At 48.2% G+C, this 19,079-nt stretch overlaps 1 protein-coding gene across 6 annotated transcripts in view; it reads left to right on the top strand.

Moving 5' to 3' along the window:
- Positions 1–19,079, top strand: part of LOC144930143 (uncharacterized) — a 129,452-nt gene that overhangs the window by 26,344 nt on the left and 84,029 nt on the right. For all 6 annotated transcript variants that reach the window (XM_078851241.1, XM_078851239.1, XM_078851238.1 and 3 more), the window contains 2 exons: positions 6,124–6,255; positions 16,639–18,693. In XM_078851241.1, the coding sequence (XP_078707367.1) occupies positions 6,159–6,255; positions 16,639–18,693 (2,152 nt within the window). In that variant the 5' untranslated portion in view covers positions 6,124–6,158. The remainder of the gene's footprint in view (positions 1–6,123; positions 6,256–16,638; positions 18,694–19,079) is intronic.

Genomic DNA, 19,079 nt, shown 5'->3' with positions numbered 1-19,079 from the left:
CCCAAAACACACAAAGCAGGAACGTAGCCACGGGTGGGCCACAGCCCACCCGCTTAGCATCCAGCCCCAGCCCCAGCTCTGCTCCGGCCCCAGCTTGCCCCACTCTGCCTGCCCACCTGGCGCTCCAGCTGCACAGCATGGTCGGGGGCTTTCCCAGCTCTGTCCGCCTGCCTGGCCCTCCAGCCAGGGAATGGGGTCAGGGCATGGGGGCTTGTCCCATTCTGCCTGCCCGCTGCTTCTGTTAGGGAGCTGGGTGAGGGCGTGGGAGCTTACCCCGCTCCGCCTGCCCGGCACTCCCAACAGGGACCTCGGTCAGGGTGCAGGGGCTTGCGATTCCCCCCATCCTGACCCTGCTCCCTGGCTGCAGCAATGGGCGGTGATGGAGGGGGTAGGGCAGAGCAGGTAGGGACACCCATTTTTCTGGGGCACCCCAATTGGGGGCGCCCGTTAGGAGGCTTATTCCTTCACCCACTCACTTCCCTGGTCCTTCTCGTATGAACAGAGAGCAGCAATCCCCGAAGTCCAAAGGTGCAAACAATTCGATGTTTATTAGGGTGAACTTCCAGCAAGCATGATTCCAGTTTCCTTCCTCAGTGTCCCCCTTCCCAGCTCTGGCAACACAGAGCCTTACCTGTGTCCCTGTTCCCATTTCCCGCTTTAGCCAAACATGATTCCAATTTCCCCACCCCCATTCCCTGTTCCCATTTCCGCCCCCTCACTTCCTGACTGACTGCAGACTATACAGTAAAACTTGAGTTCCGCTTAGCTATACCTTAACCAATCATTTTACTGAAATGTAACTAACCAATCCTAACATATTGTAACATGATTATGTAACCAATTAGATCCCACCACCTTAATTAGTTTACACCCAGCAAAATTAATTATACAGCAGACAGGAACAATCCCAAAACCAGACAGAGATTATACGGACAAACAATAGGGAAATGGGGACTACACTGACAGAACAACACAGAAATGCATCCGATGAAGTGAGCTGTAGCTCACGAAAGTTTATGCTCAAATAAATTGGTTAGTCTCTAAGGTGCCACAAGTCCTCCTTTTCATTTTGCGAATACAGTTATATATATAGTTGAGTTATACTAAAATCTTTAAACTGAGCAGAGGAAGTCCATAAAACAGGAAGGCAAACCAATCTTGGCTCCATTAAACCAACCAAGCTTTAAGGCCAAGTGGTAACTCATTTGGAATGCTTTCAAAACTGATTGCGAGACTCAAGATAACACATTTTCAAATTGTGACCACCATAAACTCAATGCTAATGTTTAATACACATTAGAGATGCAACTCGCTCTCAGAGCTTGGGTTAGACAAATAAATTTCAGTCAGAGCCTGAGGTTCCTCTTGAAATAGAAGGCAAACAGCATTTGATTGGTAAAATTTCACTCTGTCTCTTTGGAGTTAGTTCTGCTAGTGTGGAACAGGGGTAATCAGGATAAATCTAGAAAGAGGCGTTTCAAGACTGGAACACATACACAGGTAATCTAATGTTGAAGTGATGTGAAAATTATGAGAGGTTATTCTTGTCTCTCTCGTCACTCACAGCATGAGCAGCAGGTTGTGAACAGGAAGGTGAAATGGAGATTACCTGTCACTCGTTCACTCACACACACACACACACAGGCAAGAGCAGTGGCAAAGAAGGTGTGAGGGAAATGGAGGTACAGAAAGTAGGCCTTTAATGCAGTTTAAACCTGAGTTCATTTGAAAGGCAGAATGAAAGGCAGAAGTCTAGTAATGCTCTAACACCCTTCTGTCCCCTGCAGGTAAAATAACACAAGGCGCAGTTTAAAGCAGATAGCACATAAAAAGGTGAAATTATAAGCATTTGGATAACAACTAACTTTAACTAGTAGGCTTGAGGAATGGTTAAATCAGCCTTAAAGCATAAGCATACAACAGTATTGGTGCAGAAATACAGTGCTAGTTACAGAAGTGACGCACTGGAATGGGTTCCCTAGGGAGGGGGTGGAATCTCCTTCCTTAGAGGTTTGTAAGGTCAGGCTTGACAAAGCCCTGCCTGGGATGATTTAGTTGGGCGTTGGTCCTGCTTTGAGCAGGGGGTTGGACTAGATGACCTCCTGAGGGCCCTTCCAACCCGGATATTCTAGGATTCTAACAGCATTTTAGGTGCTACTGCAAAACCGATATCTCGCAGTTCTAAGAACCTGTTCTTGTTTGCTAGCATGGAAAGGATTTTAGATTTCTAAGATACTTACAGCAGTAAGTTTTCTGGTTCCTTGGCCTTATTCACAGTTTGTCTTTCAGTTATTTGGAACAGAATATTTGGCAATATTCCCATGGAAGTTAAGTTAGACTTCTTTTTGCCTCGAAAGGATTCCACCAGTACTAGAGCCTGGCATTACAGAACTCAGGAATTTGGTCCAAGTGGTTAATTACATAGGAAATCATTATAGTTCTCTCCCCATGGAACTTCTGGCCTCCCTTCAGAGCCCAGAGCTTGCCTATGGGTTTGTTGAGGGGAAAAATATCATCTGGCTAAAGTGGAGACAACAGCAGGTTGTGCTGAAAGGGGAACTGTTGGGCTGGAGGCAGGTTACTAGCAGAGTTCCTCAAGGATCAGTACTGGGAATAAGCTATTACCAGCAGGACAGTGGGGTGGGAGGAGGTATTGTTTCATATTCTCTGTGTGTATATAAAGTCTGCTGCAGTTTCCACGGTATGCATCCGATGAAGTGAGCTGTAGCTCACGAAAGCTCATGCTCAAATAAATTGGTTAGTCTCTAAGGTGCCACAAGTACTCCTTTTCTTTTTGCGAATACAGACTAACACGGCTGTTACTCTGAATACTGGGAAAATGTTTATTTAGAACTCTCATTAATGACCCTGGCCCAAAAAGAAGGAGTTTGCTAATGAAATGTGTGGATGATACAATTTGGAATGCCTCATTGCTACAGAGGAAGATAAAAATATCATACAGGAAAAATCAGATAACCTGGAGGACTGCAGTAATAGAAATGGGATGAAATTCAATAGTACAAAGTGCAAGGCTGTGCATTTAGGGGTTACTAAAAAGAATTTCTGCTATAAGCTGGGGGCCCATCAGCTGGAAATGATGAAGGTAAAGTCCCGTCTGTATTCGTAAATCCCAGGATGACCAGGAGTCACCAATGTGATGTGGCCGTGAAAGAGGCAAATGTGATCCTAGGATGTATCAGGCAAGGTATTTCCTGTAGAGAAAGAGAAGTATTAATGCCATTGTACAAGGCACAGGTGAGACCTCAGCTGGAATCCTGTGTGCAAGTCTGGACACCCATGCTTAAGAAATATGAATTCAAACTGGGACAGGTGCAGAGAAGGGCTGCTAGGATCATCACAGGAAAGGAGGGCCTATCTTACTAGAGAAGACTAAAAGCACTTTGCTTGTTTCGCCTCGGGTAATGAAGGCTGAGTGGGGTTAGGATTGCTCTCTAGAAATACATCAGCAGGGTAAGCACCAGGGAGGGAGCAGAACTATTTAAACTAAATGACAATGTTGGTACAAGAACAAATGGCCATGAGTATATTCATGCTGGAAATTAGAAGGAGGTTGCTAACCACCAGAGGAGTGAGGTTGTAGAACAGCCTCCCATTAGGAGTAATGAGCTAGTTTTAAGAAGGAGCTTGGTAAATTTATGAACAGGACAATATGACAGGCTGCCTACTGTATCAGAGGACTGGACTCAACCCGGGAGGTCCCTTCCAGTCCTATGTTAGCTTATATACGAGTATTAAGAAGTACAATTAGTTGATACTATTAAGCTATGGTTTGTTCTAGGAACAATAGGACAATTATATTTCCATCCTGCTAAATATAAATCAGTGACAATTCCTAATACTAGACAAATAATTTCCTACATCATTTGAAATCTCTCAGCTACAATTGTGGGGTACGGCATTTTGGAAAGAGGGCACAGCTGTCCCGTGCGCATGCTAGGAGTATGGCTTACGTAGTGCGCAGCTACTAGTGTGCGTCAACTCAGTGCCAACGTACCCCCATGTGGACAAGGCCTGAGTTCATACATTCGCTGAGATTAAACTTTAAAACAACCCTCTGTAGGGCACATATCAAGAGGAGGCTGGTGTGATGGATTCTGGGGTAAACGTGTAACAGGAAGACAGTTGGTGGGTGGCTTGCGGTTCTGTAAGTGTAGGTAAGAGACATGAAATGGAGCCGTTCCCTTTAACTCTCCTCTGGGAATGGTCTCGGAGAGGGAGATTTCCTTATGCTATATCTATTGGCAGATGTTCCTGCTCTATTCCACGGTGCAAGGCCTGCAAGCAGTGGTGAGTTGGAGCCAGTTCACACCGGTTCACTAGAACCAGTTGTTAAATTTAGAAGCCCTTTTAGAACCGGTTGTTCCGCGGGGGAGAACCAGTTCTAACAGGGCTTCTAAATTTAACCGGCCAAGAGTGGCACCTTAGGCGCCGACTCCATGGGTGCTCCAGCCCTGGAGCATCCACAGGGAAAATTTGGTGGGTGCAGAGCACCCACCGGCAGCTCCCCGCCCCCCCCCCCCAACCCCAGCTCACCTCCGCTCTGCCTCCGCCCCTGAACGCGCCGCCCTGCTCTGCTTGTCCGCCCCCCCTCCCCCAGGCTACCCGGGAATCAGCCGTTCGCGTGGGAAGCCAGGGGGGTGCAAGGAGGGCCACCCACACCGCAGCAGGTAACCCGGGGTGGGGGGGGTGCAGGGGAACCGCTCCCCGCCCCAGCTCACCTCCGCCACCCTCGGCCTGAGCGGGAAGCCACCGCCTGCTTCTCAGCCCTCCCCAGCTTCCCGCCGAAGAGCTGATTCACGGGAAGCCAGGGCTGGGGTGCGAAGAAGCAGAGCGGGGCGGTGGGTTCGGGGGAGGAGGCGGAACGGAGGTGAGCTGGGGCCGGGCGTGGGGTGGGGAGCTCCTGGTGGGTGCTCTGCACCCACCAAATTCTCCCCGTGGGTGCTCCAGCCCTGGAGCACCCAGGGAGTCGGTGCCTAAGGCACCACTTTTGATGTGATCAGTGGGGGGAGCGGCCGCTCCCCCTGCTCCCCCCCAGCTATGCTCCCCCACCCCTAGGAGCCAGAGGGACCTGCTGGATGCTTCCTGGGAGCTGCCCCAGGTAAGCACCGCCGGGACTCCCCACCTCACCCCCCGGCAGGTGCCTCTGGCTCTTAGGGGCGGGGTGGGCACCCACTACGGTGGCCCACAAGACCCTCCTGCCCGGTTCTAGGGGCAGTCAGGGAACGGGGGAGGGGGATGGATGGGGCAGGGGTCCTGGGGGGCGGGGCGTCAAGGAACGTGTGGGGGGGTTGGACGGGGCAGGAGTCCCGGGAGGCGGGGGTGGGCAACAACCCCCTCGTGGGGTGAGGAGGGAACCCGTTGTTAAGATTTTGGCAGCTCATCACTGCCTGCAAGGTGTATGGTTTTATTTAGAGGGAAGCTCTGGCTTGTGTTCAGTAAGAGCTGTTGCCAGTGTTGTCTTAGCCATTGGGCAGCAGGAATTTATGGCTTCCTGGGCTGCAGCTTAGCCCCCTATCAGGACATAAATTGCATCAAATTATAATTATTTCCCATTCTTGCTAAAAGGAACAATTCTTTTGAAATGTAAAACTGAGAATTCATAATCTGAGGCGAGAAAAGGGAGAGGTAAATCTGTGAGTGACTTTCTTCCTCTCCTGTCCCCTGTGGAGACTAGAAGATCCGTCTTTCTTTCACAGCTCTGTCTTTTCCAAAAGACCGAATAACAGACAGACTCAAGGCACGGTTTTGTAGGCACAGGACTCGGTTTTCTGGCTAGGAGAAAGTTCAGAGAGAGGTTACTTCGGCCAGGTTGAAAACTCAAGGCCTTTGGTTCAGTTTTACTATTCAATTTCTAACCCAACATTTCATGTTAACGTCTTATTACAAATTGCATATTCATGAGTTGACCCCAACATCCAGAAGCAGGTGCTGAGGCCCAAATATGTTGCACCTGTGCAAGTGTTACTGAGATGATACCGGCTCACTCTCAGAAATTTCCTTTCCAGGGCAATGTTCAGAAAAAGCTCTGAAGACTGAAGCCAGTGACTCGATTCTAAATCTGCTCCCCAGAAACTTAAGTGTAACCCCAGTTCTTTCTTGCAGGTCAGACAGAGGAGAGAGCATCTGGGTGTGGAACAATGGCCGGATCAGATGACACCATTGCGATGCCGGCTCTGGGCCGCCCTTTCCAGCTGGGGATGCTGTACGACTGCCGCAGTGACTCCCTCATCCCAGGTAATTGTCACCCGGGGGGAGCCCGGGGCCCAACTTAGCGTTTCAGAAAAAAGAAGCATTTGGCACCTGTTTCTTTTAGGAACATTTGGGTTTGGGATTTGAGTTGGGGAAAAAACAAAGGGCATCCAAACCTGCCCGGGTACTGTCCTGCTGACCCTCCTTACAGCACTGGCTGCACTAGGAGAAAGGAGAAACTTTCCATCCACTCCCCTGCCACTGCGATATCTCTGCAGCCCCACCCGCATGGCAGTCGGCCTAGGAAAGGGGGACAGTGCCCCCGAGCTGGCTCATCCCCCCATTTCCACATGGGAGGGGTGAGGTCCCGGTGAGAAGGGTCCTCTCTACACACAGATCTTCGGGGCATGAGGGGACCCATTAGAAGGAAACACTTCAGCTATTCACACGCATCACTGTGACCCATATGAACTGTCCCCCGCTCCCGGAAAAGGCCTGGCATCGCTGTGGACAGCTCAGTGAAAACACCCACTCTGTGTCCAGTGGCAGGCCAAGCCGTGAACAGGGTGCTCGGGTGCCCGAGGAACAGCATGGAAAATGCCACCAGACCTATTCCAATGGCATTATATAAATCAACGGGCCACGCTCCCCTGGAATGTGTGCTCCGTGCTGGCCGTCCCATCACAAAGAGGGTATCACAGAAATCGAGGCAGTTTGGACAATGATGATAAAAATGACTAGAAACCTGGGGAGAATTTCACAGGAAAAGACAAAACAAAATATTTCATATAGAGACAAGAATAAGCTGGAGGTGAAACAGGGATACAGAAGAATGAATGGGCTAGAGAAGGTAAATAGGAAAGGGCTAGAGAAGGTAAATAGGAAGTACCTATTTACTCTCTCATAGAAAGATAACAAGGGGACACTCAAAATTAAAATACAACTAGTTTAAACTCGATAAAGGAAATACATTTTAAAGCAACATAATTAGCATGAGGAACTCACCCCACCAGACATCACTGAATCATAGAAATTTAGGGCTGGAAGGGCCCTTAAGGGGACACCTAGTCCAGCTACCTGCATTGAGGCAGGAATAAGTGCACCAGGGCCATCTCTGAGAGGTATTCGTCTAACCTGTTCTTTAAAACCTACAATGATGGTATCAAGAACATAAGACCGGCCCTACTGGGTCAGACCAAAGGTCCATCAAGCCCAGTATCCTGTCCTCTGACAGTGGCCAATGGCAGGTCCCCCAAAGGGAATGAACAGACAGGTTATCATCAAGTGATCCATCCTCTGTCACCCAATCGCAACTTCTGGCAAACAGAGGCTAGGGACACCATTTTCTGCACATCCTGGCTAATAGTCACTGATGGACCTATCTTCCATGAATCTATCTAGCTCCCTTTTGAACCCCATCATAGGATTGGCCTTCACAACACCCTCTGGCAAGGAGTTCCAGAGGTTGACAATGCGCTGCGTGAAAAAATACTTTCTTGTGTTTGTTTTAAACCTGCTACCTATTAATTTCATTTGATGACCCCTTGTTCTTGTATTATGAGAAGGAGTAAATAACACTTCTTTATTTACTTTATCTATACCACTCATGATTTTTTAGACCTCTGTCATATTCCCCCTTAGTTGCCTCTTTTCCAAGCTGAAAAGTCCCAGTCTTATTAATCTCTCTCATACAGAAGCCATTCTATACCCCTAATCATTTTTGTTGCCCTTTTCTGAACCTTTTCCAATTCCAATATATCTTTTTGAGATAGGGTGACCACATCTGCACGCAGTATTCAAGGTGTGGGCGAACCATAGATTTATATAGAGGCAATAGGATATTTTGTGGCTTATTATCTATCCCTTTCTTAATTCTTCCCAGCATTCTGTTAGCTTTTTTGACTGCCGCTGCACATTAAGTGGATGTTTTCAGAGAACTATCCATGTTGTACCAATAAAATAAAAACCAGCAGGATCTTATTAAAGGGAAAAAGGCAAAATACCACATTTATTGTGAATACAGAAAGAATCATAGTAAGCAGTTAGTTATAGCTATAACATTCCATTCAATCTCATATTTATTCTCACATTCATTCATACACACACACCCACAGGTTCTGCAAGGTTGTTATCATAGTTACCAGCCTTAGAGTTGCTCATGCCAAGTCACTGGCCAGGTGGCCTGGACATGAGGAGGGAGCAGGGCCTTGTCAGATGCTCATCTGATGCTCCTGGAAGTTGGTTTTCAGAATCAGACCCCAAAATTCTCACTTTTTAGAGTCTATTTTTATAGGAATTTCTTCCTATGCCAGTCTATGGGAATTGCTTCATCATGCTGTTGCTGAATCAATCAGCAGATAGCACATTCCTGACGGCTCCAAGATGTTATCTTGTTCTTTGGTTCTCCCATCCTTGAGGCTGTTGGGTGGATTCCAGTCTGCCCTCCGGGGGGTCCTCTGGTTATTTCCACTTGACGCCTTCTTCAGCCGATGGACACTGGATTCTTAGGCTGGCACCTCCCTGATCATTCAGTTATTATCCACACCAAGCATCCATCCACATACATCCTCTATCTCTATTTTAATCACAATGGTTAATACAACAAAAGGGCGGGGAGTCTCTGGGTGCTGTTTCTGTTGTTAGAGTATTGCTTTGAGTCTCTCTCTCTGTGAACTGCTTTGAGAACAGACTCTGTCTTAGAATGTACTAACACAGTTAGCAGCTTGCAGGTTTCACACAGAGAGGGAGAGAAACAGCACCAAAAACCAAGAGACCTCTTAATTAGTAATACCCTGGAATTGAAACTCTGGGGAATCAAACTCATTTGTGATTTTAATACAGAACTTCTTTAATATGATCCAACATCCATACTGACTCCGAGATCTCTTTCTTGAGTGGTAACAGCTAATTTAGACCCCTTAATTTCATACATAGAGAATCATAGAATCATAGAATATCAGGGTTGGAAGGGACCCCAGAAGGTCATCTAGTCCAACCCCCTGCTCGAAGCAGGACCAATTCCCAGTTAAATCATCCCAGCCAGGGCTTTGTCAAGCCTGACCTTAAAAACCTCTAAGGAAGGAGATTCTACCACCTCCCTTGGTAACGCATTCCAGTGTTTCACCACCCTCTTAGTGAAAAAGTTTTTCCCAATATCCAATCTAAACCTCCCCCACTGCAACTTGAGACCATTACTCCTCGTTCTGTCATCTGCTACCATTGAAAACAGTCTAGAGCCATCCTCTTTGGAACCCCCTTTCAGGTAGTTGAAAGCAGCTATCAAATCCCCCCTCATTCTTCTCTTCTGCAGGCTAAACAATCCCAGCTCCCTCAGCCTCTCCTCATAAGTCATGTGTTCCAGACCCCTAATCATTTTTGATGCCCTTCGCTGGACTCTCTCCAATTTATCCACATCCTTCTTGTAGTGTGGGGCCCAAAACTGGACACAGTACTCCAGATGAGGCCTCACCAATGTCGAATAGAGGGGAACGATCACGTCCCTCGATCTGCTCGCTATGCCCCTACTTATACATCCCAAAATGCCATTGGCCTTCTTGGCAACAAGGGCACACTGCTGACTCATATCCAGCTTCTCGTCCACTGTCACCCCTAGGTCCTTTTCCGCAGAACTGCTGCCTAGCCATTCGGTCCCTAGTCTGTAGCTGTGCATTGGGTTCTTCCATCCTAAGTGCAGGACCCTGCACTTATCCTTATTGAACCTCATCAGATTTCTTTTGGCCCAATCCTCCAATTTGTCTAGGTCCCTCTGTATCCTATCCCTCCCCTCCAGCGTATCTACCACTCCTCCCAGTTTAGTATCATCCGCAAATTTGCTGAGAGTGCAATTCACACCATCCTCCAGATCATTTATGAAGATATTGAACACAACCGGCCCCAGGACCGACCCCTGGGGCACTCCACTTGATACCGGCTGCCAACTAGACATGGACCCATTGATCACTACCCGTTGAGCCCGACAATCTAGCCAGCTTTCTGCCCACCTTATAGTGCATTCATCCAGCCCATACTTCCTTAACTTGCTGACAAGAATACTGTGGGAGACCGTGTCAAAAGCTTTGCTAAAGTCAAGAAACAATACATCCACTGCTTTCCCTTCATCCACAGAACCAGTAATCTCATCATAAAAGGCGATTAGATTAGTCAGGCATGACCTTCCCTTGGTGGATCCATGCTGGCTGTTCCTGATCACTTTCCTCTCATGCAAGTGCTTCAGGATTGATTCTTTGAGGACCAGCTCCATGATTTTTCCAGGGACTGAGGTGAGGCTGACTGGCCTGTAGTTCCCAGGATCCTCCTTCTTCCCTTTTTTAAAGATTGGCACTACATTAGCCTTTTTCCAGTCATCTGGGACTTCCCCGGTTCGCCACGAGTTTTCAAAGATAATGGCCAATGGCTCTGCAATCACAGCCGCCAATTCCTTCAGCACTCTCGGATGCAACTCGTCCGGCCCCATGGACTTGTGCACGTCCAGCTTTTCTAAATAGTCCCTAACCACCTCTATCTCCACAGAGGGCTGGCCATCTCTTCCCCATTTTGTGATGCCCAGCGCAGCAGTCTGGGAGCTGACCTTGTTCGTGAAGACAGAGGCAAAAAAAGCATTGAGTACATTAGCTTTTTCCACATCCTCTCTCACTAGGTTGCCTCCCTCATTCAGTAAGGGGCCCACACTTTCCTTGGCTTTCTTCTTGTTGCCAACATACCTGAAGAAACCCTTCTTGTTACTCTTGACATCTCTGGCTAGCTGCAGCTCCAGGTGCGATTTGGCCCTCCTGATATCATTCCTACATGCCCGAGCAATATTTTTATACTCTTCCCTGGTCATATGTCCAACCTTCCACTTCTTGTAAGCTTCTTTTTTATGTTTAAGATCCGCTAGGATTTCACCATTAAGCCAAGCTGGTCGCCTGCCATATTTACTATTCTTTCGACTCATTGGGATGGTTTGTCCCTGTAACCTCAACAGGGATTCCTTGAAATACAGCCAGCTCTCCTGGACTCCTTTCCCCTTCAAGTAAGTCCCCCAGGGGATCCTGGCCATCCGTTCCCTGAGGGAGTCGAAGTCTGCTTTCCTGAAGTCCAGGGTCCGTATCCTGCTGCTTACCTTTCTTCCCTGCGTCAGGATCCTGAACTCAACCAACTCATGGTCACTGCCTCCCAGATTCCCATCCACTTTTGCTTCCCCCACTAATTCTACCTGGTTTGTGAGCAGCAGGTCAAGAAAAGCGCCTCCCCTAGTTGGCTCCTCTAGCACTTGCGCCAGGAAATTGTCCCCTACGCTTTCCAAAAAGTTCCTGGATTGTCTATGCACCGCTGTATTGCTCTCCCAGCAGATATCAGGAAAATTAAAGTCACCCATGAGAATCAGGGCATGCGATCTAGTAGCTTCCGTGAGCTGCCGGAAGAAAGCCTCATCTACCTCATCCCCCTGGTCCGGTGGTCTATAGCAGACTCCCACCACTACATCACTCTTGTTGCACACACTTCTAAACTTAATCCAGAGACACTCAGGTTTTTCTGCAGTTTCGTACCGGAGCTCTGAGCAGTCATACTGCTCCCTTACATACAGTGCTACTCCCCACCTTTTCTGCCCTGCCTGTCCTTCCTGAACAGTTGGGATTATGTTTTCCAATGTGCATTATTTTGCATTTATCAACATGAAATTTCATCTGCCATTTTGTTGCCCAGTCACCCAGTTTTGAGAGATCCTTTTGTAGCTCTTCACAGTCTGCCTGGGACTTAACTATCTTGAGTAGTTTTGTATCATCTGCAAATTTTGCCACCACACTGTTTACCCCTTTTTTCAGATTGTTTATGAATATGTTAAATAGGACTGGGCCCAGTACAGATCCCTGGGGGACACCACTATTTACCTCTCTCCATTTGGAAAACTGACCATTTATTCCTACCCTTTGTTTCCTATCTTTTAACCAGTTACCAGTCCATGAGAGAACCTTCCCTCTTATCCCATAACTGCTTATTTTGCTTAAGAGCCTTTGGTAAGGGACCTTGTCAAAGGCTTTCTGAAAATCTAAGTACACTATATCCACTGGATCCCCCTGTCCACATGCTTGTTGACCCCCTCAGAGAATTCTAGTAGATTGGTGAGGCATGATTTCTCTTTACAAAAACCATGTTAGCTATTTCCCAACAAATTATGTTCATCTATGCGTCTGACAATTTTGTTCTTTACGATAGTTTCACCCAATTTGCCCAGTACTGAAGTGACATTTATTGGCCTGTAGTTACCAGGGTCACCTCTGGAGCCCTTTTAAAAAACTGGCATCACATTAGCTCTCCTCCAGTCATTTGGTACAGAAGCTGATTTAAATGATAGGTTACAGACTACAGTTAGTAGTCCTGCAATTTCACATTTGAGTTCCTTCAGAACTCTTGGGTGAATACCATCAGGTCCTGGAGATTTATTACTGTTTAGTTTATCAATTTGTTCCAAAACCTCCTCTAATGACACCTCAATTTGGGACAGTTCTTCAGATCTGTCACCTAAAAAGAATGGCTGAGGTTTGGGAATCTCCCTCACATCCTCAACAGTGCAGACTGATGCAAAGAATTCATTTAGTTTCTCAAGGCTGAATCCCAACTCTGTCACTCCGAGTGCAGAGTGGGGCACGCAAGGATTTTAAAAATTAATACTGGCCACTCCAGGCTTGTTTTAAACTCCCAAGGTTACAGCTTCTCTCTGACCTTGGCTTGGTAAATGCTGCCACCAACCAAATGCAAAAAACACCCAACCCCTTTCAACCTAGGAAGGAACACTTGGGAATTCCTCCCTATGGGGTGCCCTCAAGCCCTTTCACCCCAGCTGAGAAACAGTCTGGGAACAGCTGAGAAAGAAAACAAAGGAAATTAGCTGTGGCTACCAGCTAATCAAACAACATGCATAAACCTCTTAGCACACCAAAACTCCAATTCTGTTCTTAAAAAAGGAAATTTTATTAAAAATAAAAAAAAAGAAAATTCATCTGGAATTTAGGCTTCTGCTAGATTTTAAAAGAGCAATTCCAAAAATCAAGCACCCAAAATAGCTTTCTTGTGGGTTTAGCTTAAAGGTTACAAGCAAACAAAAGCATCTGGGGTTATGACAGAGGAGTCCACAAGCCAATAAGAAATAAAGTAAATAACCCTAATCGCATCTGGCTAAACACTCTGATCTGTTTACACATTGGAGTTCAGATAAGTCGTTCTAGGCATGATCCGATGACTTATAATCTGGGGTGAGCTGAATTCGCGCCGGTTCGCGCGAACTGGGTGTTAAATTTTGAACCAGTTTTAGAACCGGCTGTTAACCCACTTCCCTGCAGGGGGCGCTGAGGCTTTGCTGGGCTCCGGCCGGGAAGTGATGTGATTCCTCCTCTGGCCACCGGGGGCGCTGCGCTGCGGGAGCGACGTGGGCTGCCCCCCCGGCCCTGGGGCTCCCGCTGCTGCCTGGGGGGTCCCCGGCTGCTCTGCTCGGCCGGGGCTGCGTCCTGCTGCTCGGGCTGCTCCCCGTGAGCCCCCACCACCCTGCCCGCAGCCAGCCCCGCCGCACGCACCCCCTGCACCCTCTGCCCGCAGCCAGCCCGTCTCCAGCCACCCCTGCACCCTCTGCCCTGCCCGCAGCCAGCCCCTGTCTCCAGTCAGTCCCTGCACCCCCCTACCCTGCCTGCAGCCAGCCCCTACCTCCAGTCAGTCCCTGCCGTACCCCCTGCCTGCAGCCAGCCCCTGTCTCCAGCCACCCCCACACCCCTTGCCCTGCCCGCAGCCAGCCCCTGCCGCACCCTCTGCCCTGTTTCCAGCCAACCTCTGCCGCACGCACCCCCTGCCCTGCCTGCAGCCAGCCCCTGTCCCCAGCCAGTCCCTGCCGCACCCCCTGCCCACAGCCAGCCCGTCTCCAGCCACCCCCACATCCCCTGCCCTGCCTGCAGCCAGCCCCTGCCGCACCCTCTGCCCTGTATCCAGCCAACCTCTGCCGCACGTACCCGCTCCCCTGCCTGCAGCCAGCCCCTGTCTCCAGCCACCCTCACACCCCCTGCCCTGCCCGCAGCCAGCCCCTTTCTGCAGCCAGCCCTGCCGTACCCCCTGCCTGCAGCCAGCCCCTGTCTCCAGCCACCCTCACACCCCCTGCCCTGCCCGCAGTCAGGCCCTGCCACCTGCACCCCCTGTCCTGCCCGCAGCCTGTCCCTGTCTCCAGCCAGCCCCACACCCCCTTGCCTCCAGCCAACCCTGCACCCTCCTGTCTCCAGCCAGCTCCGCACCGCCTGCCCTGCCCACAGCCAGCCCCGCACCCCCTTGCCTCCAGACAACCCTGCACCCTCCTGTCTCCAGCCAGCTCTGCTGCCCCTGCCCTGCCCGCAGCCAGCCTGACCCCCCTGCCTCCAGCTAGCCCTGCCCCATGCCCCTGTCTGCAGCTGTCCCCGTGTCCACTGGTGCCCTGCAGTTCCCAGGGCAGTAACCCTGCACACCTGCTTCAATAAGTGGGGAAGGGAGCAGCTGGGACCCACACTTGTGCACACCCTAGGGTGACCAGACAGCAAGTGTGAAAAATCAGGACAGGGGTTGGGGGGTAATAGGAGCCTATATAAAAAAAAGACCCCAAAACCAGGACTGTCCCTATAAAATTGGGACATCTGGTCACCCTAGCACATGCCCAGGGCATGGCGGGGACCCACACCTGTGAAACGGAGGTAATTTCTAGGTCAGGCCCATCTTTTTAAAAAAAGAACTTTCGGCAGGGTTAACATACATCCCTATTTTCCCAGACAGGTCAGGCCTTTTTGTTCTTAAATCGCCATCCGGGAGGAATTTTTAAAATTTAAAAATTCCTCCCAGGAAAATACACACCTATGGTAACCCTGTTGGTACAAAAAATACATACTGAGGCACATCCCTCAGGGAACAGGTTGTTAAGATTTTGGCAGCTCATCACTGCTTATAATCATACCTGGCTTAGCTGCTTACAACATGGCTGCTCTGTCCCTCCAGCCCAGAGAACAACAGACAAAGGCAAACTTTCCCAATTTTAAAAAGTTCTAGCCTTCCCATTGGCTCTTTTGGTCAGGTGCCCACTTTTTTTTTCTTTACCTGGGGGACTTTTAACCCTTTACAGGTAAAGCAAGTAAAGAACAGCTATCAAGAGGGATTTTACAGCTAACTGATTGGCTGGGTGTCCATCAAAGGGAGCTACCCCCACTTTATTTATCACAGATGGGGATTCCACAACCTCCCTTGGAAGTCTATTCCAGTGCTTAATTATCCTTACAATTAGAAAGTTTTCCTAATATCTAACTTAAACCTCCCTTGCTGCAGATAAAGCCAATTACTTTTTGGCCTCCCTTCAGCGGACATGGAGAACAATTGATCACTGTCCTCACTGTCAACAGCCCTTAACAGATTTGAAAACCGTTATCAGCTCTGCTCTCAGTCTTCTTCTCTTAAGACTAAACATACCCACTGTTTCTAATCTATCTTCTATAGGGCAGGTTTTCTAAACCCTTTATCAGTTTTGTTGCTCTCCCCTCACCCTTCTAGTTTGTCCAGATTTTTCTTGCAGTGTGGCGCCCCAAACTGGACACAGTACTCCAACTCAGGCCTTTCCAGTGCTGAGAAGAGCAGGACAACTACCTCCCACCCCAGAATTATATTAGCCTTTTGCACAACTGCATCCCATGGTTGTCTCATATTCAATTTGTGATCCGCTATAATCCCCAGGTCCTTTTCCGCAGTACTACTGCCTAGCCAGTTATTCCCCATTTTGTAACGGTGCATTTGATTTTTCCTTCCTAAGTGTAGTACTTTGCACTTGTCTTTATTGAATTTTATCTTGTTGATTTCAGACCAATTATCCAATTGATCAGATCATTTCTAATAGAAGTCAGAGTAGCAGCCGTGTTAGTCTGTATCCGCAAAAAGAAAAGGAGGACTTGTGGCACCTTAGAGACTAACCAATTTATTTGAGCATGAGCTTTCGTGAGCTACAGCTCACTTCATCGGATGCATCCCTGTAGCTCATGAAAGCTTATGCTCAAATAAATTGGTTAGTCTCTAAGGTGCCACAAGTCCTCCTTTTCTAATAGAAGTGACATTTCAATCATAAATATAGCACTTGCTTCCTGGGACAGTGTACTCCTGAGGGGGGAGTGAACTCAGTCATTCTGGAGAGGGATATATGAAAAAAAACAGAAAAGATCACATCTTCCAAAGTCCTGTAAGAAGCCGGGGGCAAGGGAAGTATGTTAGTCGTGTAGTTCAGCCTTGACTTGGCACGTTTGTATGTTACCAGGTCAGTTTACTTGATGTCCTTCACTCGTTATTTTTCAATCTCAGAAATGAGACACAATTAAAGGATGGATACACTCTGTGTCCTGTGCATCTATCAGTTACGTTACCATGTGTCTGTCTCTACTATTCCAGGGATCACACTGTGGGGCCTGGAACAGCTTCGCAAGGATGTAAACACAAAACCACAACCCAAGACTGAATTTGAGATCATCGCATCCGACACCATTGAAGAGAAGGCCAATGCCCTCAATGTCACAGCCTCGCTGAAGGCCAGTTTCCTGGGGGGGCTGGTTGAAGTAAGTGGATCTGCCAAATACTTAAATGACACCAAAAAATCCAAACAACAGGCCCGAATTACTCTCCAGTACTCTGCCACAACAAACTTTGAGCAACTAACTATGAACCATTTAGGACCAGAGAATGTTTCTTATCCTGCTGTATTTGACCAAGGCACCGCCACCCATGTGGTCACGGCTGTGCTGTACGGGGCTCAGGCTTTCTTCGTGTTTGATCGGGAAGTTTCTTCTTCTGAGAATGTACGTGAGATAGAGGGAAAGCTCCAGATTGCAATTAAAAAGATACCCATGTTTTCCATAGAAGGGGAAGGAGCTGTCAAAATGGATGAAAGTGAAAAATTAAATGCTGCAAAATTTAACTGCAGGTTCCATGGTGATTTTGCTCTTGAGAGAAATCCAACTAATTTCCAAGATGCCATGCAAACATATTCCACCCTCCCCAAGCTGCTGGGTGCCCAGGGGGAGAAGGCCGTACCAGTGAGAGTCTGGCTGTACCCGCTGACCAAGCTGGATTCCAGAGCTGCTCGGCTGGTGCGTGAGATCAGCTTAACACTGATTTCTGATGCTCAGACTGCTCTGGAGGAACTGGCAGAAGTAAACATGCGATGCAATGACATGGTGAAGAATCCGATCGCCACAAGCTTCCCCGAAATCAAGCTGAAAATCCAGCAGTTCAGAGATCTGTGTAAGCAACACAGACAGACTTTCCAGAAACAGCTAGCAGGACTCTTACCATTAATCCGTGGAGGTGGAAAAGAGGAAGGGGGCCTGGTGGATATTTTGTCATGTAAAAACCAGTCACCGTTCAATACCCAGAGCCTCAGTGAATTTCTGGATACAAAGGAGAAAGAGATGAATTATGTGAATTCCTACCTTAGGATCCTAAGCAATGTAAAAGTGGTGTCCTCTCAGAATGAACTAGATGAAATAGTACTCAACCCTGAGCTTGACTTCATTGTCTCTTTTACATTCACCTCACTGCATGAAGAGGAGCCATATTTATCAGTTTTAAAACAGTGGCTTCAGACCCAGTATATAAAGGAAACTCATGATCCTGCAGCAGCCAGTTCTGTTGCTGAGAAACCAAAATCCAAAATGTGGTTTGAGGAACAAGAAATTAATAGAAAAGCTCGAAAATCTGCAAAGTCCCTTTCACGTTTTGTCAATGTCAACAAATCTAACGGGAAGATTCGGTTCATTGTGTCCTCTGTTCCAGACAAGGACAATCCAGGCACTTCCATTTACCTGTATGAGGAGGGAGAGCTGATCAGCACCAACTTTGAGGCTCCATCAAAGCCTCTTCCTCCCCTGATTGATGGAATCAAACATGACCGTGTGCAGCTCAAGTTTAACCCAGCAGCCTATGGAAGGGCTGAGATATCCGGCTATCGGGCAGAGTACAGAATTGTAGGACAGGAGAACTGGACGGCTGTGAATGTAAATAACACGCAAGAGACATTCACAGTAACAGGGCTACGTGCAAACACCGAGTACCAGTTCCGATACGCTGCAGTGAGCAAACCAGGGCTCAGCGAGAGCAGCGATGTGAGTAATCCTGTGAAGACTCTCCCTCCTACCAGCCCGCCTGGGAAGCCCGTAACAGTTATTGTAGATTCATCTGCCATCGCCCTCACCTGGGAGAGTCCAAGTGTCATTGGAGATGGAGTCAGAATAAGGCAGTATAAGGTGGAATATAAAGTAGAGGCAGGAGATACAAGTCAGGAGGGGAAAGACAAATGGCTGGAACGAAGGACAGAAAAGAGAACCGAGTTCTATAGCATTGATGGACTGAGTCCTGAGACACCCTACAGAGTCCGGGTTTCGGCTGTGTGTGCGGATGGGGCTGTGAGTGACCCAAGCGAAGAGACTTGCATCTCAACCCTAAAGAAAGGTAACATTTAAATATATTTGCATATTTCTTCCCACCCCAAACACAGGACTCTGGAGTAGTTCATTCAGGTAAAACTATATTTATCTTTGGAAGAAAAATTGAGATGTCCCAAGTGTATAATGTAGGCGTGACTTCAGAATCAAACTATTTCTTGCAATTTAATATCTGAACTGGAGTAATGCATACAGGGCCCAACCCAACCACCGGGATCTGCTGGGGACTGTACAAATGATACTGAGCTGCCAGGTCTGGTCAAGTTAAGGTACCAACTAGCTTTCTGTGAAAAGCTTCATTCTTCTAAGTGCTCTAAAATTGTCATGGTTACATGGATTGCCTTGAAATTTGATATGCCTCAGGGGGCACTGGCTAGGGTCAGTGATCCAAAT

The sequence above is a fragment of the Lepidochelys kempii genome, chromosome 2, assembly GCF_965140285.1.
Source record: "Lepidochelys kempii isolate rLepKem1 chromosome 2, rLepKem1.hap1, whole genome shotgun sequence".
Taxonomy (NCBI): domain Eukaryota; kingdom Metazoa; phylum Chordata; order Testudines; family Cheloniidae; genus Lepidochelys; species Lepidochelys kempii.
This window is presented reverse-complemented; position numbering and strand designations above follow the sequence as displayed.